Genomic DNA, 27,839 nt, shown 5'->3' on the forward strand with positions numbered 1-27,839 from the left:
CAGCGTGGCTCAGTGCAGAAAGCTGTGATGCTGCGTGTTGGGTGTTTTAAGTTAGGACAGAGGGCTACAAAACAAAACCATTGTCAAAAGATAAAGTCACAAAACACACAAGGGGGGAGCAGATTGCAGAATTATCACCAGCCTTTTGAAAGCACGAGCATTGGCTCCAATTGTCTTCGACTCTGGTGAACAAACAGATATTTCCCTCCCACCCCAGGGCTGACCTTTAACTTTGGCTGCTGATTTACACGTTCGATCTCCTCAAGGGGTTGGGCATTAGTAATGCTCTCTGAAGAGCAAGCAGTTGATACTGGCTAAGTTTTTTAAGAACCTTGGTATCTAAACTGGTCACTTTAAAAATAAAGGCTATTTTATAAAAAGCAGGATTTACACTTTCTGGCTCTGTGGCGCATAGTTTCAACCAATGCTCCAGTTGTTCACCTCCATCACAGACCTCGACTGACAGTACAAAGCGAGCCCTGTGCCCCAGTAATGGGGCTGAGCTACATCGTACCTGTGTACTAAAGTAAACCCTTTATGAGCACCACAGCTGAGATGGATACAGCTTCCTAACAAGGAGCTCCCACACTGTCAACCTTCTGCATCAGCTCATCACAGAAAGGGAGGCAATATTAAACAAAATGCTGAAGCTGTGTTTCATGCTTAATTATCAATTACTTTTTTCTCTTCTATGGGTTTCCATCTCCTCTATCTCCCTCCTATCCGCTTTCAGTCCCCACTGGATGAACAGCTCTGGGAACTAGAAACCATTATGCAGAGGCCAAGCCAAGAAACCGTAAGGGCAGGTTTCACGGCTCCTCGGCTGACCAGCCAACCAAAGAAGGCATCCTGCCAAAAGCAAACATTCGCTTTGCAGGCTACGTATGATCCTGCGGGCTATGGATTCTGCAGGGCTGTTCTTTAAAGCCTTTGAACTTCTTTAATCACAGGCAAAGCTGGCAGCCCAACCAGAATCAGTGGGAGCTTTGCCTGAGTAAAAGCTGGATGACTGAATTCCATACGTTGTATGTTCCACACATCCTCTGACATGACCAAAAACCAAATCTGCCTCCAAAGAAGGTTCTGTCACATTAGCCGTGAGGTCAAGGCTCAACTGCTACATGGGAAGAACTGTCTTTATTTATTATATGATACTTGTTATTTGATATGTAAGAAAAAAAGGATGCCACAACAGAGCTAGAAACTGCTAAGATGCATCATAAAGGATTATTCATCTACTGCACATCCAGGAACTTCTCAATACAATCCCTAAACTAGAAATATTGCAGAACTGCTTCATAAATGAGGCCTTCTCTGACTAATAGTGATCTATGAATTCATTACAATATATGGTTCTCACATCTTTTTATTCAGAGAGTTGTCAAAACATTATGGAAGGGGGAAAAAAAACACATAAACCCCCATATTTTAACATTTTGATATTAATGAGTAAAGCTTTCTCATTGCAAAAGATGCAATCCTCTTCTGCTGACACAAACAGCTGTCAGGTAGCTTCAAAGATTTTCACTGTCAGTATATTTAAGTTCATCAATCACACACTGACATATATTACAAAGTAAGGGCTGAGACTACAGCAGCAAGCATTACACTGCAGCAACAAGGCAGCCCACGAGCTGCTGCTTTGCTACAGCTCTTAACAGCTCAGGATTGCAGGAAAGCCTGTCAGTTCTGTCTGCAAAATTACCAAGTTACGCACAGCTCTCAAGTTCCTTAGGCCCAGAATAAAACCGGAGAAATGTCAGTATTTGCAGATGAACATGGCCGCACAGAAGTAACATTCATCTGGTATTCCCTGGGTCGAGAGCACAAGTCTTGTGAGGAGCAGCTGAAGGAACTGGGGCTGTTTGGCCTGGAGAAGAGGAGGCTGAGGGGAGACCTTATCGCTCTCTACAACTACCTGAGAGGAGGTTGTAGTGAGGTGGGGGTTGGTCTCCTCTCCCAAGTAACAAGCGATAGGACGAGAGGAAATGGCCTCAAGTTGTGCCAGGAGAGGTTCAGATTGGATATCAGGAAAAATGCCTTCACTGAAGTGTTGTCAAGCCTTGGAACAGGATGCCCAGAGAAGTGGTGGAGTCTCCATCCCTGGAGGTGTAGATGTGGTGCTTAGGGACATGGTTTAGTGGTGGACTTGGCAGTGCTAACGGTCAGATTTGATGATCTTAAAGGTCACGATTTAATGATATCTTAATTTTTCTGTTATTGGAGTATTTTCCCCTTCCCAGAATTCCTCCATTCTTATCGGTGGGCAGGGGCAGGAGCAGTCCAGGAATGCAAGTTGGAACTACTTATAGGGCTTTCACCAGAAGAAACTACACAAGAAAGGTCAAGTGCTGCTCCTTTTGTGAGAGGTATTAAACCCTTCCAGAACTAATTCTACCCTGTGGATGAATGTGGTAGAGAAGTTGAGTGAATTACTCTAGAGCACCTAGAAAATGCAACTTCCCGTATCAAAGCTCACTAAGGTTCTGTCTGGCATCACGCTCCACTGCAATGCTATGCCTCACGTATCTCTCAAGCTTCCCAATAAAGCATCTCAGACTGAACTACACTTGAATGTCAAGAAACTGAAGGGTGCAGTAGGACAATGTATCTGAAAACTAAAAATAACCAAATCCCCATGCCTCTCTACTTAAAATGAGGACACTATTCTGAAAAAAAGATTTGGAAAACCTCGTAATAATTGTATGACATAAGCATTCATGGGAGAACTCTAATGAGGCAAAGAGCATGAAACAGTCACTGCCAAACCCGCCCCATTTCAGATTTATCTTCTTGCTAAAAGCCCGTATGTGATCCTTTGTGAAATACACACTGCACATTCAAAACCACTGAGTGAAAAAGCATTTTTCCTCTCATCTGATAATACTTGTTATAAATCTGAGCTGTTCCGCCTGTCAAATGCTCATCACACAAACTGCAAAAGCAGCATTTATCATTACACACAAAATGCTGAATACAAAAGTACAATAGAACAGGATACTGAAATTATATTTTTAATGCATAAGAATTTCAAATCAGTTAACTTCATCAGAACTGAAATACATAGGAAAGTAAAAAAATTCTGCTTACAGGTTATTTCTCTACTGTACATATGCATATATTATGACAATTAAGTGGCAAAAAGCATCTGATTATGAAGACTGCTGTACATCATTTTTATCACAAGGTGGTGCAAGTGACCTACGAGCACATTCCCTTTACAAAACTTTGACAATATTTTGCTTTGTCACCCTCAAGCTAATAAGGCATTTTTTACATGTAAAAACAAACAAAAATGGCAAAACTACAAAATAACTCCTCACCCCTCCCCTTGACTCACAGTCTGCTGCATTCCTTGACTCAGAACATTGCTTCAGCCTAACTGGGGAGTTTCCGGATCTTCCAACGGGCTGTTTGTTAGCTGCATACCTCTAAGACAAGTTACAACAGGAAAATGGTTCTTGTCGCTGTCAGGTCTGAAACACTTTTCTTTACACAGAGAAGGGCACGTTGAGAAGTGGGTGTCATTGATATGCTATTTAATTCCCGAAGCTTGAACAACATGGAGGCACTCTTCCAATGAGAGATAATGAATTCTCTACTGCAGAAACTCAGAATTTACATTCAGAATAGACAACACAAAAGGGTTTATGTATTTTATATGCAGCAGATATTTAGTAGCTATATGTTTAATAATACGTTTATGTTTAGTAGCTATATGTGCAATAATAGCTATTAACATTCTTAAATGCATTTAAAGGCACTTCCATGGCAACTTGAAATAGAATTGGTACAGAACTTAGATGCAGCATTATATTCTTGGCAGAGAGCTCAGAGGAACTTCAATTCCTCTGTACTCCTATCAGCAGTACTCATCCGCAGCAATGAATCTAGACAAAGCATTAATACGGCATCCCGTTATCTCTCTACGTGGAGCATGCAGCTATGAAACAGTTTACAGTTCAAAAACCATACTATATCAATTTGCAGCAGTGTGATTTAGGTTCATTGTAACTACTTCATTGACCTTAATATTTTGTGTGCCATATCTGGCATGACGCTTCATTTTAATTTATGTATAAAGTAGTAACACATTGTCCTACACTGATAAAAAGATGACTGTAGGTTTTTATATAAACACACACGTGAATTAGATTTGAAAAAAGAAAGAGCTTGGCTTAATATGAGACAAAAACTCTTCCTTAGTATTCCACTACTGAAACTGGACCCCCTTCCACCAAGGAAAATGGAGTGGAGAACAACACATTCATTCATGACTGAGAACTAGTCAACTGTCTACAAAACATTTGGTATGTTTTACAGGTTGTGTAAGACAGTCTCAATACATATATCTTTCACCCATCAATGTTCATGTGAACTCAGATTTTGCCAGGATTATACATAAATGGAAAAAAAAAGATTAAACCACACAGAGCAGCTCCAGCAACTACACTATGACCTGTTGCAATCCTGAGCGCCCAATTATGCTAAATTTAGCGTTAGCTCATTCTGTTCGTACATGTTACAGCCAGACCATCCAAAATCAGATCAGTTGGATGTCTACCTCTAAACCACTTCAAATATGAAACTGCAAAATTAGTGTTCAAGATGGGCATTTTAGAGGTGGTAAATGAGACCTTTACATCCACTTACGTTACACGCACTGACAGGATCAGAAGAGAGGCTCAGCAAGCAGTGTGCAACTGGGAAACAAGAAAGCTTCATCTGTCCACTAAGCAAACACAACGTGATTTACACTTGGTGTAAACGATGAAGAGAAAACTCAAGCCAAGAAAATAAACCAAGAGAAATGCAATATGATTATAGGATTAGAGCTTAAAGACTTTGTTATGTCTTCCTACTTGGAGGGAAGAGGGAAAATTGGGGTTTTTCCAGGCACTTTTCATTAGCAAGCTCATGAAAAAGCATGATTTGAAATATGACAAAACCAATATAAATTAGGCAGCACTTTCAAGAACTGTCTTTGCTTGAAAATATGCAGTTATAAATCAGACAAAACTTTTGAACTGAAAAATGAATTCCCACTTCAGAAAAAGCCCTTTAAAGATCAATAGTCATTATTGTTTTATGGGGGGAGGGGAACAACCAACCCAAATCCAAAACAAACTCCAAGCAAAACAATCTCTGGAGTTCCCGTTTTCTAGCACAACACACACTGACACAAACACATCTTACAGCCTTTACAGTACCAGCCTCAAAGGCCAATAGTATTCTTCTGAGATGTTAGAGGTTTACCTTGATTCACCCTAGTTATTCCTGTACTACCTTAAAGAGACTGCATACTATAAAAGAATATATACTTTAATGACTTGTTTGGCTCATGTTCACACAGCCCTGAATCCCAGGCATTGGCCAAAGGCACTGAAGTGGCTAATGTGAAGTTGGCATGCAACGAGGGCCTTTACACCCTGTTCTGGCACTCGTCTAATTATGAAACTCCTGTGACAAAATTTTGTTACAACACAGAAGCCTGAGGTATTCCAAGTTTGTTGAAGCACATACAAACTTTTATCTGTTGGTGGTGACATACACTCTTTTTCATTTCAGACTGGTTTTGTGATGACTGAGAAACTGCAGTTCTCAGAGTAGATCCCCACAAAAGTAACTAAACACTCCCACGGGCCATATTTATCAAACAGGCAGCCGATCCACTTCCAGCCATTCTCCCCCTTCTCTCTGCACATTCAACCTCTTTTTTTTCCACTCTTACTTTTCAAAATAAAATGCACGCATGTAAGCCCTATCTCTCAAGTTAACATCATATATTAACACAACTACAATTTTGCCCCTTAAAAGGCACACTTGGCATTGATTTGCAAGCAAAAGCTAACAGACGTTACCATACGGAGGTGTGTGTATACCTGTACACAGAAGTATCTTGAGAACTAAAGTCTGTAGATGCAGCAAGTAAAGCAAGCACAAAGTTTCAGCTTCCCTGCTCAGCCCATTCACTTTGCAGCAGGATTCTTAGGAGGCTGCAGTTTGTAGGTGCTGAAGTAGTTCACCACTTGCTGAGGGACTTCTGCCAGGACACACTGCGCCAGAGCTTCTTTTGGAGACTTATAAAAAAAGAACACCAAGGTTCAGTTTCCAACAACTGTTAAAGGAGATCCTAAGACTGGTAATAAGCACGGCCTCTATAAGAGCAATTTAAAGTCTGACATTTTACAGAGGACTTTACACAGCACCCTTGCGGTGGGACAGATGGAAACTTTCCTGACATCTCTACCTTCTCGCTCCTGTTCCCAGGAACCAGCTGGCTGCCTTGTTCCAGTGAAGTAAGAGGAGCTGGGTGCACAAAGGGCTGCCATGTCTGAAGACACCTTTTGTCCTATGAAACACACACACGGAGTGCAGGCTTCCAGCTTCAGCCACGTAAACACACTTTCACTACCTGCTTAAGATGACCCTTCAGGGGCTTGTCTAATTGTCTGCAAGCCTTTGCACCAAGTGCCATCCACAGTAACTGCATTGCTACAGAGCAGCTCTAAAAGCATCTCTTTTAGAGATACTGTTTTTACTGTAAGTCTAAATATCCATGGGGGGAAAAAAGCACCCCTTTTTCTAGAAACAAAGAATTCAAATATATAATTTTATAATGAATATTGATCCTAGTTAATCTACATCCAAGTGCACTATTCAGTAAGCATATTCTATATTGATTTTGCTCTCTTTCTCCTTTCAACTTGCCTGAGTTGCTCTAAGATTAAACAAAGAGCTTGTATCAAAAGTAAAAATAAAAATAGAAAGACTAAATAAGGAGGTATAACAAGTATTATTAACAGGGTTAATATTAAGAAACAAAATAAAATTAGAACATATTAGGATGGAAATAAAAATGCTGATCTTATCTTCCCCTTCCTGAGGAATTTTCTTTTTTTAATCAACTTTTTCCAGCAAGATGTCATTTAAAAGCCAGACTATATTAGCCTGTCCATATTTTATTGGGTCTACAGCAAAAAATCAGGACTTCTATTCTTTCACCGCCTTTTTTTTTGGTATATGTGCTTTAATAAAAATGAAAACTATCACCACTATTGTGCCCACACACAATTTCTACTGATTATGACCTCCCTGTTTAGTCTTTAATTTTAACACTGCGCTAAAATGTGAGACTAATCCACGTTTACAAATGACCATCCACAAGCAAAAACACTTTTCCGTAAGAAAAAGAACAGAGTAAGTTCTTCCTTCCAAATGAAAAACACATCTATTTGTGTCATCAAGTCTGAAGGAGATTTACAAAGGTCATTCTCTTGCAGCAATCTCTCAGAAATGCAGTGCTCAAACCAGAAATTGAGTCTTTTAAACATGAATCAGGTCACCTAATGGAAATTCTACAGATGCTGAAGTCTTTTTTTTTTTTTTTTAAAGCATTTGATAAAGACTTATCTCAGACTTCAGAGTTCCTTTTTGAGACACCACAAAAGCTTAGACTACATGTAGCAAACCCACCATACTGCTACAATATTTGTTAAGCATACCAATAAGATTACTTACATTTTGGAACTTCCTGAATGGCACAAACTGGACAATGTCTCTGACAGCTGGTTCTCCTGACGGGGACCTAAGAACTCCATTGTCACCATCAAGAAACTCCATAGCATCAAAGTCTGCTCCTCCAACGCCAACAATGATAATGGACATGGGCAATTTTGAAGCATTAACTATGGCAGTTCGAGTTTGATCAAGATCTGTTATCACACCATCCGTTATGATCAGAAGTATAAAGTATTGCTGTCAAATCAATAAACACTGTGTTATGACAAAGAAATAGGAAATGCATAGGCATGTACACTTAGAAAAATGTACTTACAGACTACGTATTGTCATTGCTTTGAGCATGGTCAATGCACTCAACTCAATTTTACAATCAAACATCTAAGTTGTGGTCAAGCTTCATCTCTACAGTCCGAGGAAATTTATAAGGACAATGTAAGCAATCTTTGAAAAGAAGTCCTCTTTAAACAACTACCTTCCAAAAACCCAATGGTATCACCCTTCTCCTCTCCAAAATCCCCGGACAAACCAACAGTTAACCCATCTTCCAAGTATCTGACCTGGAATTGAACGCAGTTTGTTGAGGTTTTGGACAGATAACATCTGTGAATCTGTATTTGTTTCCTTTCTGGTCTATCGATGCCTTTATGAAATGCTACCCTTTGCTTCATTCAGTTTAGCACAGATGCACAAAAGAGCGCTACCAAGGGTAATGGAACAGGCCTTCATTTTTTCAGTGTATCCCTAAAATCCTAAATATAGATGAAAACACATCTTTTTGTGCTGAAAAACAGCATGCCCATTTTTACTCACATTTTCTAGCTGCTGCAAAGTTAATTACTAAAGCCAATGAGACCACCTTGCAGTACTTCTGTAATTTATTCAAGTACCACTCAAGTTGCTTCCACTATACTGCCAGGGCTTCTAAAAGCTGGCACCTTAGGCTCTGCTCTGAATCAAAGTATCAAGAACAAGCTAGAAATACAAAGTTCAGAAACTATCAAATGCTTTTGAACTTCTGGTCTTCTCTCACTTGGTTCATTTCAGATGATTAATGCGCAGCACAAATTCAAGTTCCAAAGGTACTGCCAGTATTCTTAGAAGTCTTCCTCTTCAGTATTTTGTTTCCCACCTTCCCTTATCCACCTCCAAAAAAACTGGTTTTCCTTTATCTGCTGTGTTCAAGTATCACCTTTTTTCATTGCTCCCCACTACTCCATTCCCCCACTCCAGCAAGAACATCTACAAAGCAACCACTATCAGAGAAGGCTGTGACTAGCATCATGATAGCACATCACATTGGGTTTATTTCTCTCTTCTTATACTTCCCTTATACTGGAAGAAAAACCACCCCAAAACCAAAACCCAACCCAAAATATCTACAATATGCATTAAATGGCAAGGCAGTAAAACTTTTCAGTGCGTCCTTTCAGGCAGAAAAAAATATATTCCTTGCTAGGCATATTGCACTCTCGGGAAAAAAATGCAAGAGGTTTTGCTACCTTCCTTACATACGACAGTTTCTGCTGAAAGACTACCAAGGCAAAACCTTATAAACCTCTTGGCATATGAAAATCCATAGCTCTCTTCCTAATTGGCTTCCACAGGTACTTTTATATGCAAAAATTGCTAAACCAATTTTCTGATTTTACGTGACATCTGGGATACCAGTATTTGCTGTCATCAATGATTTAGGATATATATGGCTTCAGATTTGCTGAACTTGTATGGATTATTATCTAAATGATTCAACACTCGACTTGCTCTTCAGACTTCCTATTTCCTGCTATGGTCAACAACTCAAGTGTACAATTTTAACAGGGAGGAGGGCACAGCACATACAGCACCTAAAGCTTTATAGTAAGGGCAATTAATTATCTATGTTGGTACACAGGTGTCAGGAGCTATATCCTCTATTTCTTCATTACCTTACTTAATTCTCTCTCTCAGCTATCTCATATGAAACAAGGTCTAGCTGATTTTTCTCAGCTGAGGTTAAAATCACTTTCCCATATGCAAAGGCTTAAATTAGACTTTAACACCTGTTTCGCACTGCAAGAGCCTTGAATACAAGATACCATAAAGGTGCCATGTATTTCTAAGTTGATATTTCAATTCTGAAGAGTTTATTTAGTTAATTTAGGAGACAATTGTTGTGTACAACCTGCAAAAACCAGTTAACACTCATCTCGTTTTAAGGGTACCAAACACCAATTCACAAGGTAAACGGCCAGCTGTTGAAACAAATACACTTACAAGCTTAAAAGATAAAAATAATATATATAAACTAGAAGGAAAAGAAAAAAGTAAGAAAAATACACACACTGTCATAAAGAACTTACAGATGCCGTCTGCTGTTGTGTAGCTGCAGCAGCAAATCTTGCCACATGATTTATAATTGGAGAAAAATTTGTTGGCCCATATAATTTCACTTGAGGAAGACAAGCCCGATATGCATCAACAATGCCTTGGATTCCTAGAGGACACAAATAGACCATATTATTTTTTTTCCTATTAGAATTAGGATATTGTCATGTCCCAGGCTAAAACCATGACAGGTATTTTGAAGTACTCAACCTTCCTAAAACAATATCAGTTATTTAAAGTGATGATGCCAAGATTTAAAACTAACCATGATGAAAAAAATAAATCATTCATGAGCAATGGAGGCCTTCAGCTTGACCAATGCTTAATGCACATACTTGACATGCTTGGCTTTATGTGGATAGAAAGGCCAAATACTGTATGCTCAAGCATGTGTAACTGAATGACAACAGTTCTCTTCGCCTGGCAGCTTGTGGTAGTCAGTAGTGTGATTGCAGAGGCCATGCTGAACAGCCACTACCAGCATCGTACTCAAACCGGACAACTCCACACCAGCAGTGAAGTAGAATGAAGTGGCTTGACAACATGAGAGAGGCATTCCCAGCTTACCTGTACTGTGCCCTAGCTGTTTAGAACACTTCTTTCTCGAATCATTACAGAGGAGAGACCAAATGCTATTTCTAATAACTAGGAAAATGGTCATAGATTTTTTCCCTGCTACACAACTAAACTCATTATTTAATTAGAACAACATGCTTCACAGTTCACCTTTCAAGTGTTTTTATCCATTCACCTGAGACGTTTTATTCTCTGGGTCTGACGTTACTTTCTCAGACTTACCATTACAGAATGGGTTTGATGGGTTAAAATTTAATGGGAACTCATGTGACACCTGTCAATACACAAAAGACATAGTCAGGACTGTATATACACTCTTCCCCTGAAGTAAGTGCTTTTAGTTGTCTTATGTGGTGCATTTACATATTCCATTACCTGAAAGGAAGGAGGAATTTGTGCACCAAATCCAAAGGCTGGAAACATCTTATCTCTAAAAAAGCAATTTTAAAGAAAAATGAAGCGAGTGCCTTCCATTAATAGCTGTCATAGTTCAGTAAGTTTCGCTAATCAGCACTGCTTTTGATCATTAAAAATACTTTTATTAAGCATTAAGAGGCAAAATTAAACGGACGTTCCCCCCGCAATTGTTTCTAGGACTGAAACCAATCTTTAACACCAAATTGGCAAGAATGCAAGCATTTATTTAAATTAATGCTGCTCTTTACATCACAGATGAAAAGCCTTGCTTGTGTGCTGTAAACACAAGCTTCTGCTTGTGATTATGCGATTGTGCAGTGATTATGAAGTCTTTTTTAGCTCTGTATTTCGGCTCAGAAGCTTCATCCTGAAATAGCTGCTGGCATCTTCAACACTGGTTTAAGAAACTACCACAAAAACCTACACATTTCTAAAAAATGCTTCAAATAAAATATCTAAAACTTACGTATCGTAATCCTGAACGACCATTCCTACAGACCAAATGGCTGTTAGGTATTCATTAACTCCGTTAGGGCTGAGGTAATGCAGAGAGTCTGGAGAGCGAGGGTCTCCATTGGAGCCTGTAAAATCTATCCCCACCTACAAATGCAGTATTTATATCAAATTGCTGTTAGAGGTAAAATTATGTTTCTTATCTCTGGCAAAGCTGAAGTGAAAATCATGGAAGAGTTGTAAACAGTAGTTACCAGGACATTAAAAAAAAAAAATCTAACGGGCACAATACTTCGATGCAGATTTCTTGGAATGTTAACACTCTTAATAAACAACGCCACTACCAAACTAGCAGAAGCTCTGCACCTCTCAGAAGGGCTGAAATGGCTTTCACCTATCAGGTTTTCGCTGCATTTACCTTCAGTTACCATTCACAGGAGCTCTTCAAAAGCTGTTAAATTGAGTTCATCCTGCACCTTGCCATACACATCTTTCCTCTCAGAAGTACAGCTAGCCAGACACCACAGAAGCCTGGAGATAGTTCCTTCTCTGACCTCACTGTGTCTTCTCTGCTTTAGTGATGAGGCATATCACCAAGGTGAAGACATCTTACATGACTTATGCTGCATTTGGTTCATGATTTACGCAACTTAAGGGTCCTAATACATCTAATTGGTTCTGTATGTTGCCTTCATTAAGCAAAGGGCCTTGAAAGCCACCACGAAGGACAAAAGTGAAACCTGTGGTGGGAGGACAGGGGGAGCCCTTATGAAAAGGAAACTTGAAGTAAAACAGAGAACTGTAAATTTCTCCTTGGTCTCCATCTACACAGCTCAGCTAGTTCCTAATGACCGTAATGATAGGTTCAGAACTTTGTGCCATGAGTAAAGAAAATAATTTTTTCTAAACAGACTAGATGGATTCTGGCTAACTGGCTTCCCCCCTCCACACTACAGAACAACAACAACAAAAATATATACAATAATCAAATGAAGAGCATAGTAATTATATACTCCAGTTTGTTCCAAAACTAAAAAGCTACTTAGTTTAAATAGTTTAACTTACTGTGAAATTCAGCTGACACCCACCCATGATGTAATCAAGAAACGTGCATTCTACTATGATCTAAAAATAGAAGTTAAAGATAGAAATTAACTTCTTTTTTAATGGGAGAAAACCACTAAGTATTATTGCAGCAGCTTTTGAGGTTCCAGATTTGTTATATTTACCCATGCAAAGAACTACTTTTACTCTATAGATATCCCACCCACCACTGCAGTGATGACATTTATAGCGTGTGCCATCACACACTGAGTGCATCAGAATCAGGCTTTTTACAAAACTACAAGCAGACAAAGCAGCTCCAAATGCACTATCATTTATAAAACAGCATATTTATGACACACCAGATTTTAATTCACCATAAAATGGTGAGTTGGGAAATGCAGTGGTTCAGGAATGGCCTTAGAAATTGGTAAGCAACCTTTGGCATACAGATGGCATCTTCAAGAGAAAGTGAGGGGATGGGCGAGGATAGGCATGTGATTCAGCTGTCAATCTGCCTCCTTACGATGCAACAGAGCCCTCAAACATTTACTATGTCTGGAACTTTCAGACATTTTTAAGTTTCTTAAAGTTTGAGGGTAAAGGTATAATAGATGAGAGTTGTTATACCTGAATACTTAAAACCAGAGTCATACCAGAATACACTACTGACCTCACAGTGCTTAACGCTCACTATGCCAGAGTTTTTATAGGTTTTTTTCTTCTGTCTTTTCTTTTCATTGATGCACTCAAATTCAACCTGCATGAATGCAAACAAATCCAACAGAAGCACTATAAATATCATTTATGCAACAAATTCAAAAATTCTTTATTCTAGGACTAATACTTTGGGCTTGCATTAAAAGTGCAGTTTATTTCACTATCAAGCAAAATTAAACCCAGCTTGGCCAAAATCAGCAAGAAAAACCCCATTATTAAGACAGAAATACTCTCTTTCCCAAAAGCCTACAAAAACATTTGTTTAGACAGCTGTCTTTCAATGAGACAAAGACATTCCGTACCATTTTCCCTCTGGGAATTCTGCTAACAACCTTCTTTTTGGTAAAGACATGGTCATTCAGGCAAAGCACCACTGTGTCCAGCAGCTGTGGCAGTAATGTACGAAATAAGGGGTATAGGTTTACACTTTCCAAAATCAGTTGCTGAGGCTTCATCAACTCAACCAAAACCTTAACCTCCAAGTGCAATCAACAGCTAGCCAGGTTAAGCAGCTCCTGCCATCATACAGTCATGATGGCACAATGCAGCATGTCTGGTGCATATAGCCTGAGGAGGTATTCCAGACAGGCCTTCTGGCTCAGTGCCAGAAAACAGTGTTCCACTGCTTTGGCTTAAGATAATTAAATTTTAAAAAGTGATCTTGCAATTAATCACAAGCAAAAAAATGCACTAACATGGTCAAAAACTGAGAAGTCTACATGCCTCCTCTTCACCTTTTTTTTTTTTTTTTCCAGACATTTCACCACCACCATCACTTCTATCTGATGGAAATTGTCTTTCAGAGACTTGGTTTTGTACTACGTCAGTTGGTGAGGTGCTCACTAATAACTGCCATGGGATACTAGCATGTACAATCTTTCAACTACATTTTATAATCCTCCAACCAGAGCACACTAACAGCATGCCTGGGGGGAAGACACACCTTAAGTGAACGGGGGAGGGGTGTGGAAATTGGCAGGTCTCTGGAGAATGAAAAGCCACCCATTCACTCCAGTCATAGGAGACCAGCTTTTTCAGCAACTGAGGATACAGAGTCACACCTATGTGTGCCTCAAGTAAACTTGAAAGAAGCTGTGCCAGATCTCCTGCAGGTGCAGCTGATGTCAGACTTGTGGGAGTAACTAAAGATAACACTTGGAATATATAAAGTCAAATTCTAATGTGCACTGGAAATATTTTACAAACATCAAATTATTCAGATCACACAGGATTACAGATTAGTTCTGTTCAAAAGTAGAAGAAAACTGGAGAACATAATTTGTGCTGTCTCTTATATTTGCTTCATCTTACTGACACAGCAGTAAGTTTCTTGGAATAGGGATAGCCACAGTTATCAAAACAACCTTCTTAAAGCATTTCCAAAACAACCACGGGCAGATTATAACTTAAAATACCTTTTCTTTAAAATCAAAAGAGACCGCACCTATTCTGCTACTAGGGGAGCAATGAAAATAGATATTTGTATTTTCAAGGAGCTTTTACACTACTCAGAAACTATCACAGTTCTTACAAAAAATATGTGCTTGAAAGTATGAATGTACAAACCTGCCAGGTTTGTTTCATTTATGATACTGCTCTATAACAAAAATGCAAATTTTTTTTTAATTAATGAAGGAAAACATCTTGTTAAAATATTAATAAAATTTTCATTTAAAAAGCAGAAAAACGTTTTTGGTTTTTTTTTTGCACTCCTTAATTCAATAATAAGAAGGATCACTGTCAGCATTGAAAACGAAAGTGATACCATCTGGCCCCTGAAAATACAGGAAAAAAAAAGAGAAAAACACCTAAGAGATTCAACTAGGGAGCATATGAATTACACGTGTACGATATGAGTCCAAAATTCCTTAAAAGTACAAAACCTTGAGGCATTAAACTAAACCATGCGTAATTCAAAATGGATTCAGAAACAGGTATCTAGAAGAAAAGTATGGCAGGGCACAAAGCAGCAATCAAAAAAACGCTAGTCAAGGCTGACTCTTCACATTCAACAGCTCTGAAGTATTTAGTACAAATGCAATGCTCAAGATGTCAGAAAACTACATGCAGGCACTCAACACATCACATTAGTATTATTATTACTGCAGGAGCAGTTTGGCGGATTTTACAGAAAGGAAAACATGGTAAAGTATTTGGACAACATACTTGTCCATAAAACAAAGGCTTTTATGCCAGGGTTGTTATGCCACCTTTCTTCTTCTAAATGTAAACCTTGTCTATTAAAAGGTTGTAAATTATTATAGTTTGTAAGAACAGGAAGGGTAATTTCACTTTAAAGGAGAGCCATCTAAGGTATCACATTCAATAGCATTTTTGTGCAGTGGCATAAATGTTGAATTTTTTCATATTTCACAGAATCCCAGGTTGGATCATCTAGTCCAACCTTCCTAGGAAGAGCACAGTCTAGACAAGATGGCCCAGCACCCTGTCCAGCCAAATCTTTCAAGTGACCAACGTGGCCGAGTCAACCACTCCCCTGGGGAGATTATTCCAATGGTTGACTGTTGTCACTGTGAAAAATTTTCCTCTGGTGTCCAACTGGAACCTCCAAGAGCATTTTGTGTCCATTCCCCCTTGTCCTCTCAATGTGACTCCGTGTAAAAAGGGAGTCTCCATCTTCTTTGAAGCTACCCCTTAAGTACTGGTACACGGTGATGAGATCCCCCTACGCCTCCTTTTCTCAAGGCTGAACAAACCCAGTTCTCCCAGCCTATACTCATACAGCAGGCTTCCCATGCATATTTACTAAACTATGCATGACAGTTTCTAAGTGCCATGCTTGAAACATGGGATTAAGTAAAATCTGCAAAAAAATATCACAAGCTTTGGCCTTTTAACTGCAGTGACAATTGTACTGCATTCTGTCTTTGACACTCTAAATTTTTTGATTTCTGTATTTTTACAGTTAGTGAAATTGATTTGTGCTGACAGTTGGGTATTCAGATATGTAATATTAAAAACTGTAACCAAGATATTAAGAGTAGGAAAGTGAACACATAATGTAGATGCTGAAACAGTCTCAACTACAGTTGCATTTTTAAGGTGTAGCCTAACACAGCTTCGATACCTGCAAGTCAAGTGACATAAGATTTGCTCCAAAATGAGTAAAATGGCTTATCAAGAGCACACAGGCATTTTAGACTCTGTAAGACTTACGGGTGAGGACCGAGATGCTTCCTTTAGTTTTGACATTGTAGTTTGAAAACTTCCTATGAGATCATGAGACCCATCACTATCGTAGTCATAGCACTCAACCTAAAAAGAAGCATTATTTAGCGTTAGTACCAGAAATGGCCTTACAAAAGCAATAAACACTGCAACGGCACTTCTAGTTCAGGCAAACCTGAACATCCAAAACATTCCTATATCTCTTATATCATGGAGTTTTTCTTCACACTGCAGTCTTAAAATTGCATAAACTTGCATATAAAGATTCCAAATTAGGACTGGGTAAAAGTCAATATACCCAGTTTCAGATCAGATCTTGCACTGAAGTGGAAGAGAAATGACAATACTAAGCAGGGTCAGGTCCTGCATAAGCAGGTAACATCAGTTATATTGAACTACGTTTTGGGAGTACTGCCATGGTGGATTAAGAGACTTAGTTTTTTGGAGGTATTAAGGAAATTTAACTATCTCTGAGGATCCAGCTAAGATTTAGTAAATCATTCATTCAGTGATCATGAGAGTTTCATTAATACTTTTATATTACTTCATTAATCTTCATGATAACTCAGAATTTATAAGTATACGAAGGTCCAGCCCTAAATCTAGAAACAAGACTTGAATTTTATTTTTTTTTAAGATTAGCAAACTTAAACAGTGGTTATGATCCACACTTCCTGGATCTGAATGTCAACTAAAAATCCCTCTTTTCCTGTATTCAGTGTTTAATGCTATTTTTTATGATTCAATCAACTCACATTTTAACACCCCAACCCATCAAAGAAGGCATAACAAGTGAAAAATAGACTTTTTCTGTTTGAGAACCTATCAGTTTGAGCATAATTTTACCACTGTAACTTTAACCTTATAGTGTCCTCAATTTTTTTTTTTAAAAGCTCAACTTATGAATGTGCCCCAACTGCCTTCCTAGATAAAAAGCTAGGTATTTACCTGTAATAGCATATGCTAATTCCATCCACTTCCAATATTTTATTTCAGTTTAGTGACACAGACAAGATAGCTAACTTAACCAAATCACAGAAAAACAGATTAAAATAATTTAACTATAAATAATAATCAATCAAGACTCAAAGTAGGAATCCCCCACTATCTGGAATCAAAACCAAAACTTCAAGAAAAACTTTTCTGAATACATATGGCTTAAACTGAACAACTATTTTTATGCCCGTCTTTTGGACTGAAAAAATTCTATGTTATATTCAAGGAAGAATTTAGTTGATTACTTAGCCACTTCCTTTAGGAATAACAAAGTAAAGCAAACAACTCCAACATATACTTGAGCTTCTGAGAGGAATTAACTTTCTGAAAACAAACAGTAATACTGAAGTTCAAAATCTGATGAGTAGATTGCAAGTTCTACACTGTGCAAAACATGCCTCTATGCTGCAGTTTGCACTACTCCTACAACATTTTGAATGCACTAACAAATAAAATGCATGCACATGCACGGGATAGCAACTTAAATCTCACAGAAGCAGCCACAGTACTGACAGACTAATGTTCATGGCAGATGCTGTGTAAAAATTCTTTTGAATGCCATAAATTAAGCCAAATACTCAGCCAAGTGCTTCAATACCTGAAATTTAAAATTGAAGGCATTTCCTGAGCCAAAAGTTACGATAACTGTTCACAGTTAGCACAGTTATTTCTTTTTTCCTTTTTAAAGATTTAAAATTTGTCTTGCTTGATATATTTGACCATCTAGGCCAATTTTCAATACTTATTCCAGGCAAGACAGAAATATTTCTTTTGTTCCATGTATGCTCTCCTGGACAGACAATAGAGCTAGGGAACCATGTGATAAAATTGCATATACATTTTCCCCAGCAGAACCAAGCATGCTTGCTCCAGATGAAAGGCTCACATTTTCAACACAGAAAGACTTTACTGACTGCAAACATACATGGAATATAGCAATAAATCCAGAAGATAAAGAATCAACTTGGTTTGTGCATTGCTGGGGATACACAAACTAAGCCATTAAATAGGTGAAAAGCCACTCATTATGGAAAAGTTGGTAGTTTTACTTACTACGACAAATAGGCCATTAGGTACGGAACTGTGCGCATATAAAAGTGTTAAAAGAATTGTTTAATCCTTCAACAACATTGTAATACAATACTGCCTCCATTTTAATGTTTGAAGTGATAGCTCCTGGATTTCTAAATTAAGGCATAATCCTACTGTCTGTCTGCAAGTCCATAACAGCTTCAAGTAAAATCAATTTCCTCTGGAAATGAACATACATTTCTGAGGCAAGATTCCAAAGAACAGACTTTACCAAAATTATGACAGAGCTGAGAAAAACTCCATCTGAATAGATATATTTTAATCAATGGTCTATAGTTTCAGTATAGCTGTTTACTGAAAAAGAGAAATGTATTTACAGCCTATGAAAACATTAAGAGCTGTCACAGCTATTTTGGGGAAAAGGGAAGCAGAAAGGAATGAGAAGGAAGCAGCAAAGCAGCAGGTTCTGGGCTTGTAAAGCTGTTCATTAGCCTGCTTTATGATTATGTATTCCAATCAATACAGGTGCTTGTAACACCCAGATCCCTGTGGCTGTTAAGCATTTTCCAGGACTGCCTCAAGTCATGTGTCTAATACCTGTCACATGCAGATCATGCTTTCATTTTTCCTTCCCAGAGGAAGAACGGCAAGTATAGTGGTTTGTTTCATTTGTTTTTTTTTTAATGCTAAAATATCAGGTTCCTAGCATGTTCATAACAGCTAATAAATGGTATTTTGATTGGTTGTTTAGTTTCCCCTGAAGGGAATTCCTGAATTCAGAAGTTAAACATAATTTATTCAAGGTAAGATTTGAAGATACAAAGAATTAAAGACCAGTCCTGCTAAAACTATCACTTCACCAGTTTGGTTGACTTTCTGACCAAAAGTTTCATCTGAGGAGAACAGTTGGTACATCTGGTATCCACAAGGTACATCTGGTCCACATCTGTTACCTCAGCTAGTATATTAAGTGTAATTCATTGCATTAGGTAGTATATTAAGAATTTCATTAGTGTTCCCTGTCACACCAGTAACAAAGTATTACAAGATCCATAATGTGGAGCAGAGCACATTCTAGCCTTTACCACGCATATTTTACTATACGGTATCTTAACACCACCAATAGTGGCTGATGCAACACTAAAACTGCATAATCTAAATGAGAAACTGAATTGGACATTTGAAAGCTACTTATGTCCAACTGGTTTCCCAGACTTTCAAAGGCCAACTTTTACCAGATAATGCATCACAAATGTGAGAATTTTTTTTTTTCGTAGAACATGCAGGTGTCTCGGACTTACTCAAATGAGAATAAGAAACAAAAAGAGGCAATAACTAGAATAACAAATCTTTACATATCTTGTTTTTTTGTTGATTGTTTTTTTGTGCTTGTTGATTGATTCATACACATGTATCACATACACTACCTTGATTGACTTATCCATGTCACTGTAACACAGAGAATTCAGAGAGATTTTAAAGGGCCTCCAAACAGGATTCAGGTTGTTTTTAATAACCTGTGAAAAAAAGAAGCCAGAATAGTAATAGTATTGTTCTCAAGAGTGGAAAGTATTCACTGTAATTGTGAATACCTTTGTGCCATGATTTTTGTACGCAAAAACAGTTGACTAATGCTGCTGTCAATCACCTTCTGCAATCCAAACCCTAACATATAGGGTATGAACAAACTAAACATTCCTAACATGCAGTAGTATTGTCCAAAGATGATGGTATCTTTCACCTCCATATTTTTCTAACTGCACTGTGATCTACTATATCGTTCAGCTACACACTGCAAAAAATTCAATTTATCATTACATAAATTTTTTTAAATAAGCACACACATATACACACACACAAACATATATAAAAGCATGACTTACAAAAAAAATGGAAAAAGATTACACTGGAATTTCTGAATACACCAATGCTCTGGAGGCTGCAATTCACTCCAGTTTACATTTATTCTGAAATGCCACTTATGGAAATATTCCCTCGAGAAATTCATGGTGTAGTTAAGCAGAAACAGTGCGTAAAGATAAAAAGACACCCTACTGCACACAGTCTCTCAAGCTGAATGCTAAATAAGCGATATTTAAGAATAATCTGAAGGATCTGCAGAATTTGTCAACTGTAAAGTATCTGTAATATGCCAAATACACCAAATAATGATCTTGGAAAGCACAAGGAACTACACACAACAAGCAATACTTAATAATATCTAATAATAGTAATACTTCCAGAACTGTAGGAGTGCAGAGAAAGAAAACTCTCTTTTGAAAATGAAAACAGTAAATAGTAGTAAGTAACATAAAAAGCTTTTTAAAATCTGTAAGTTAAAGAACTAATCCTCCAGACAGGTCTAGGCTGGAACAGCAAATTCTGGATTCATTACTGAAATTGACAATGACTGAAATCCTCATGTTATACATTTTATGCAGAAGAACCACCTCATGAGGGAGACTAGTTTTATAAATCTGACACAAAAAGGATTTATATTTCTTCAACATCCATGCTCCAGAATTAATACAGTCACCTATTCAAATGTACACAGAACCTCAGTTGTGACTAGGGCCTGAGCTTCCACTACAGCAAGACACTTTGAACCTACTCCCACCCTGTCAGTTGCTGCCACGGGACCTCTCCACCTCCTCCTGGGTGGAAGGCTGCTGCTGCTCAAGCACATTTTCCCTCACTCAGCATTATCCTTGGCTTGCCCTTGCTATGCAAGCGTTCGGTATAATTACTTTCATTAGTAAATGGTACAGCTAGGTGACACTGACAGAAGAACAGCACAGTCACAGGAATGCCCAAGTTCTAACCTTAGAGTAGCACTGAGCATGCAGTACCTTTTCAAAACATTTGTTTTCTTCTAGATTGCAGAAAGTTGTTTTGTTTTTTTGTTTTTTTTTTTTTGTTTTTGTTTTTTTTTTTAAATTCCTTTAAAATAGGATGGCATAAACCAGAATCAGAGTAAGGTTCACTTCCCGTCTTATCAGAAAATCCATGGAACAGCTGAGGTGATTTCTAACTAGTCTGCAAGTCAGCTATCAGACCATTCTCTCCTTTTTGTAAGGAACTGTATCTTCAGTGCTGTGACACACTGGAAATCAAATAACCTTAATCTCTAGGCTGTTGACTGAAAATATCCTACCTCTGTTCTGTGAACCATCACCCAGTTTCCATCTCCAGTCTGCTTGTGGAATTCCAGATAAGGATCTGACTTTCCAAAGAAATCCTGTATTTAAACAACATGTAATTATCCCAGAACAGCCTGTGGCATGAATGCCATTAAACACTATTTAAAACACTAGTAGATTAACAACAAGTGAACTAAATATTCAGGGAACAAAAGCTTTATATGAAGAAATGCAAGTCTGTGAAAGAGAGGAAGAAAACAGAGCATGCCCATCAATTTAGGATAAGTGTCCACATACGAAATACCTGGCAGTCCAAGCAAAAGAATGCTTATACTAATCAGTACTATGATGCATAGTTAGGAAACTAATTATTTCATCCAGTTAAAAAAAATTATCATTAAATCAATAATATATTTTTTGCCATTAACTTTTTTCAAATGTGTCTTTCTAAATACAGTATTTTTAGCCACCCCCAAAATGTTTACTATAACAGATTTATACACTACAAGCACACTCTACCATTTCTTTGAGAGCAATAACAGGTAATCATTTACACAACTATTGAAACCAATGGAAAACTCTGTTATCTTTATGATTAAATGTAAAGATTTACATTTAAATGGAAGTGTGCTTTTCATGGAATATCCCTGCAATGCACTTGTCTTATTTAGAAATATGTTATAATTAACTTCAAAACAGTCAATGAAGTTACTTCGAAGCAATCTTTCTTCAATTTCTTTTTCAGTGTAAGAAAAATCTTAATGGATTTAATTATTTCAGAAAAAAATAACAAAGAACATTTTAACATTTCCTATTTTGACAAGAATCTCTCTTTACTACTTTATCAAAGAAACAGCAATCACTTAAATACCTTATTGTCCAGTTTCCTTGCTTCTACTTCCAATACAACCACCCTGTTGTCCTTCACTTCTTCTGCTGTAATCTAGATAGGCAAATAAATAAAATAAAATATTTGGTTTGTACTCAACTACTAGTTTTCACATACTCACAACACTCCTATGACATGTCCACTAAAAAAAAATCATGTTTGGTCACAAATGAAGCATTAAAAAATGGGGTTGGGGGAGGGAGGAACAATTTCATTTGACACTGGGATTCACTAGATGATAACACTGACAAATAAAGATACTGCCCAAACAGTAGCACATCAAATGGCCTAGTTATTTTGATGAATGCAATGAGACTTACAGAAGCAGAAGGTGGGCTGCTGTCCTTTGGGGTGACAAAGAAATAGTAGTGGAATACAGAAAAAAATGCTTAAGATATTTTTTACAGCACTGTAGGTTAGTCACACCGCGTTCAAGCTACTGACTAACTAAAAAAAAAAAACCACCACCAAAACATTTAAGTATAAACATGAAGAGATTTACTGTTTTAATTGTCTTACCGTAATACTTCCTCTTCCAGCAGGTCTGCCATTTTTAAGCACTAATGGTTTTGTTAGAGTCTTGCTAGAAACTACCTGCCAAGATAAAATTTGAATATCAAGCATTATTAGTGCAATTCAAAAGATTTTCAAAGGAATGAAATGAGATATTGAGGTATTTTCATTTTAGGAATTTTTCTTTCAACATGAAGATGATAGCATTACATTCACTTCCCACGATCTCCTATAAATAAATAGGTAATACTTGATACGCTTCAAAATTTTAAAATACATATGCAGATGAACACATGCACAGTTTCAGGAGCAATATGAAATAAAATGCCTTGTAGCAACATGATACACATACAAGGGCAAAGATAATACCTTAAGTTCCAATCGCAAATTGTTCTGAAGTTTTTCATACATACCATTCAAAACACATGCAAGCCACGTTTCATAAACAGAATTATAAACACAATGTTTGTCATGCAAACATATGTCAGCCTCCCCCTGCAGTGTTTCTAGCTGATTTTATTTTATCCTCTTCAGCAATGCTTTCTCAGAAGTGTGTCTACTCATTCTGCAGGTCCTTCTTTACTTTAAGAATGAATGATTAATTTTAAATTGTTACTGAATTTCATTTCACAATGCCTCTGTCTTCATAATGCACTTAAAATAAAAATACTTTAGACACAGGGGAGGAAAAATCCCAAGAAGACTCTCCTGAGAAAGTGTCTTAGAAGGATCCACTGGAAACAACAAATTAAAAACAAGCTGCCCAATTATGATAGTATCAATAGGATAATTTGACACAGAAATGGGAGTGAAAGCAACAGTACGCAGAACCAGAATCACTGCTTGCCTTGATTGGAAAGCAAACTACAAGGTTAACGCGGCCCTTGTGAACACTCTTATGTTGCCATACGCCAATTCTCTTTTTATAGAGCATAAAAATAAGAACTTGAGTATTAGAGTAAATAAACAGCAATTACTGCTTTGTGCTTGTTGACAGTCCACTTACTTTCAGACAGCAATCTGAACAGTCACCATTCTAGAGTGCACTTCAGGGCATCATCTAAAGACCTTTTGCAAATAAGCCGTATGCACACTGAACTGAGGCTTGAAAAAACAGATGATTGGAATCCTATTCAGTTTAAGAGTACCCCAGCTACAGAAGAACATAGTGATAAATTTCAGATATAAGTGGTTAATGATTTGCATTAACTTATATTTCCTTAAGTCTAAGGGAAATCATCTTCATACTTACTTGTCCCAGCGTACATTCAAATTCTCCTAAGAAGTCATCATCGCTCAGATCAAAGGTTTTGTTATCGATGTCATATATTCCAAATTTAAGTTTCTGAACAAGCTCAAAATAGTAATCAATTAGGAATTTCTTGGCAAACTTTGGGTTCAAGGAATTCTTAACTCTTTCTGTGCGATCAACCTGCAGATAGAAAGATTCCACTTTATCCAGTATTTTACCAACCAAACAAGTACTCAAATCAAATAACATATTATTAAAGACTTTCAAAAGTTCTTCTTAGCATAAAGCTGTATCTTCCTACAAACTGTATATTCCTACAAACCTTTCGTCAAATATAAATAACCACATTACATTACAAAACCCATTGCTGTAAGTCAGAGATATTTGAGGACCTGTTTTTCTTTGCTCCCTGTAAGGAGTATCTATTCCTGCATAGGGAAGACCAACATAAGAATGGTGTACTGTCTAATCCAGGATGAGAACCTAGTTTTGGAGTACTGTATTTATAAAAGCACATTTAAGCATTTGGAAGGCTTCTTCTGTTGGTCCACACAGGGCTGGGGGAACAGCGCTAAAAATCTGACATTTTTTAATAAGGATTTATTAGAAAATGAGTATTTGCGTGCTACCTGTATAACTACTATAAACATAATCTAATGAAAAGTATTCAGAGGTGCTGGTAAAAAATTAAAATAATTTAATGAAATCATATGCTCCAGTGTTTTAAAAGGTCCAGCAAGTTAGACTGTGTTTTTAGCAGATTCATGAGAAGCATTACACTGTACCTCATACCACTGATGACCACTCGTGTTCTGGAGAAGCACACACAGTGGGTCTGACTTGGAACCAACATCTTTATCCAAAAGATTGGTGCAGGCAATGGTCAGCTCCACCTTTGTTACACACTGTGCCGCCATTTGTTAAGCTAGAAATCAAGAACAGAAAAGATTATTTTTTAAATGGACTAAAAAGCAAACAATAGGATTGTCACAATGCATTAATTACCTGACTGATCATTAGAATTGTTAGCTTGTCAGGAGAGAGGTTTGAGGCTCCAAATGCAAATGTTGAGATTTATGACGTACCAACATTACGGTATTACTGTCATACTCTTGACTTTGCCACATAGGTATAAAACTTCATTTCAAAATCTGCATTTAAGAAACAAGATCAGGTTTCTTAGAATGCTTGAGGAACCAAATGGAAAATAGGATACACTGCAAAGAAAGCACAGTGGTTTGAACTGCTGGCAATAAAACTTCACAAGCTTTAAACTGCATCCTGTAAAGCCCACATAAATGCCAGTATCTTATAATGTAGATATTAATAATAATTCAATGAATAAGGAAACAAATCATATGATATACTCCCCCACCAAACCTTTGTAACAAAATGCTGAAGCCATGAGCATGGCAGAATTGGAAAAAAGGAGTTTAAGCGCGTAACAGGCATAGGTGATCTTGCTTTAGTAAATCTTCAGAAACAACTACAATTTTTAATAATAGGGACAAACAACTTTGAAGTCAAGTAACAACTGACAAGTAGGAATAAGTTCTTTCTGAAGGTTCATTTTAAAAAAGACAACTGAAAACTTTCTCACATTTCCTTTTAAGTATCTCAATCATTCTCCACTGGAACCGAGAAGACCAGCAGATATTACAAACCTACAGAAACTTCGTCATCCGTTATGAATCCCGCTCTGGGATAAAGTGCATTTCCAAGCCTAATTAGATCTAAACGGCAGATATTTTCTATATTTAAAAAAAAAAATCTCTATAATTATACTCTTCAGGAATATAGTTGATCATTTCCAACATCTCTTTAGGAGGTAAGCCTCTACAGTACAATTGCCCTTGACACTAAACAGAACAAGGAAGGGAAGGCATCTGCTTCTACCTAGCCAGCTCACTTCCATCATACACATATAGTGTACTTGAACATGAAACTATACTTAACCCAACCCATTTCTCTTCCTTTCACTGCACTCGTATGACTTTTGGTGAAAAGGAACTTTTTTTAGAGGAATGGAAAAGAGGAATGATGAACTGAAAATGGGAAAAAGAAAACACTGTGGTCTGAAGGAATTTTCCCAAGGCTTCCTGTATTCCACTACAGCACACTTCACACACTGCCTTCTCCATCTTTGTTTTGCTGTCTTAGAGGTGATTCTTTTGGAGACTGAAGTAAATATAAGTGATCTGTAAAGGAACCACTCAAACGTCCATGCACATACATTGTTGTTAAGAAGCATGCCAGAATCAGGGAAATCCTCCTGTACCTCCCCAAACACCTCAACATGATTCCATCTTTGAGTATCTTTTGCTCCCATGACTTTACCAAGTTTCAGTCATTGTCCCTGAGGGGAAAAAAGTGAAACTCTGAGTTCTAGGTATTTGAATTGTTTTTAGACCAATGTTTTTCAGGCTTAGAAATCATACCTTTAAAAAGCAGTCTGCCCCCTTTTTCCTGGTTCTCTTTTTATGCTGGTATTTTCCATTCCCTATTGCTTTCCTGGCTGCCAGACAGAGCTCATTAACAGTCAGGGCTTTGCCCATAGAATCCAGTGCAGACCAGTGCATGACTCCTTAATTGCTGTTTCCATAAAAACAACTTTCTGCTGTCAAAATGACCAACTGATGCTGCAACAGCAAATAGAAAGGTTTTTAATGAAATTCAACAGAATTCAAACTTGAATTGAGACATATTTCTCAAAACAGTCAAGATGATCTTGCTCTTACTTCCTTCAAACTCCTTATTATTACAAGTTCCCGAAAGGGCTTGTAGCCACATTTGCTTTGTTAAAGGAACGTTCCCCAAAATCACTGATAAACAGATAGCATCCAGTCAACCTAAAAATCTGGTCAGCTTTTTCTACTTAGCTTATACTCCTCTTAACATCACAAGTACTTTCTCACATGAAAGTCAGTTCTGTTACTTCTCTCCTTCTCCTCCACGTCACTGACTCTCCCACTATGCATCTAAGGTGGGAAAAGAGCAGATTTAGCAGAAGAGGTGCAGTGCAAAAAGCACCCTTTCAACACAGAGAAAAGAATAAAAAAGCTGCTTCCCTTCCCTGAAACACATTGCTCTTTTGAGACCTAGTAATTGTGTCTATATTAGATAAAAGACAACTTATAACAAGAACATGCACTTATCCAGTGGAGGATACTCAAACAGACACAAAAACAAAACTCCCCAAATGCTGAGATGGTCCTTTAATCTCTTCCATTTCCAGTTTTGCGAAATCCAAAATGAAAAATAATGGAAGGCGTTTTCCTCAGAGGTTTTGAGATCAGAAATCAATATATGTATAATGGGTTGAAGAGCTCTGTAATACTTCTAATGCATTTCAAGAAATAATTTTGTGCTTTTACTTGGAAAAAAGACAACATAATTATCCATTATACTAAAGACTGATTTTTTTTTTTCAGTAAATAGTTATATACAGTCCAATTTTCACTACATTAAAAACATTAAAAGTTAGTAAAACACATACTAGTGAGAAAAAAATCATATCTCATTAACCCACAACAGTATTTACTGTAATGAAAAGCAAGTTTTATTTAAGTTTCACTACAGTAAATACTCAACAGATACTCCTCTTACAACATTGAAGTCATTACAGAACTTGCAGAGGGCACACAGATGCTTCACATGTGTGAACTCAGAAGTCTTTTAAATGGCTGTTGGAGCTCTGCATATGCTGCGCAAATCCTTGTAATCCCAAACT

At 37.5% G+C, this 27,839-nt stretch overlaps 1 protein-coding gene across 6 annotated transcripts in view; it reads right to left on the reverse strand.

Moving 5' to 3' along the window:
* Window positions 1-2,998: 2,998 nt before the first annotated feature.
* The window catches only part of CPNE3 (copine 3), a 34,127-nt gene continuing 9,286 nt past the window's right edge, over window positions 2,999-27,839 (reverse strand). For 3 of the 6 annotated variants that reach the window (XM_064442467.1, XM_064442464.1, XM_064442468.1), the window contains exons 2-16: window positions 24,895-25,034; window positions 24,110-24,289; window positions 22,864-22,938; window positions 22,327-22,398; window positions 21,470-21,553; window positions 19,743-19,832; window positions 16,276-16,374; window positions 13,052-13,138; window positions 12,400-12,459; window positions 11,348-11,481; window positions 10,840-10,894; window positions 10,687-10,738; window positions 9,864-9,997; window positions 7,522-7,758; window positions 2,999-6,080 (exon numbers count right to left, since the gene is read on the reverse strand). In XM_064442467.1, coding sequence (XP_064298537.1) covers window positions 5,970-6,080; window positions 7,522-7,758; window positions 9,864-9,997; window positions 10,687-10,738; window positions 10,840-10,894; window positions 11,348-11,481; window positions 12,400-12,459; window positions 13,052-13,138; window positions 16,276-16,374; window positions 19,743-19,832; window positions 21,470-21,553; window positions 22,327-22,398; window positions 22,864-22,938; window positions 24,110-24,289; window positions 24,895-25,026 — 1,602 coding nt within the window. In that variant the 5' untranslated portion in view covers window positions 25,027-25,034 and the 3' untranslated portion in view covers window positions 2,999-5,969. Of the gene's footprint in view, window positions 6,081-7,521; window positions 7,759-9,863; window positions 9,998-10,686; window positions 10,739-10,839; window positions 10,895-11,347; window positions 11,482-12,399; window positions 12,460-13,051; window positions 13,139-16,275; window positions 16,375-19,742; window positions 19,833-21,469; window positions 21,554-22,326; window positions 22,399-22,863; window positions 22,939-24,109; window positions 24,290-24,894; window positions 25,035-25,114; window positions 25,261-26,547; window positions 26,729-27,839 lie in introns of those variants that run through there. The other 3 variants (XR_010371418.1, XM_064442466.1, XM_064442465.1) reach the window with 3 other exon arrangements.

Source organism: Phalacrocorax carbo, chromosome 2, assembly GCF_963921805.1.
Source record: "Phalacrocorax carbo chromosome 2, bPhaCar2.1, whole genome shotgun sequence".
Lineage (NCBI taxonomy): Eukaryota > Metazoa > Chordata > Aves > Suliformes > Phalacrocoracidae > Phalacrocorax > Phalacrocorax carbo.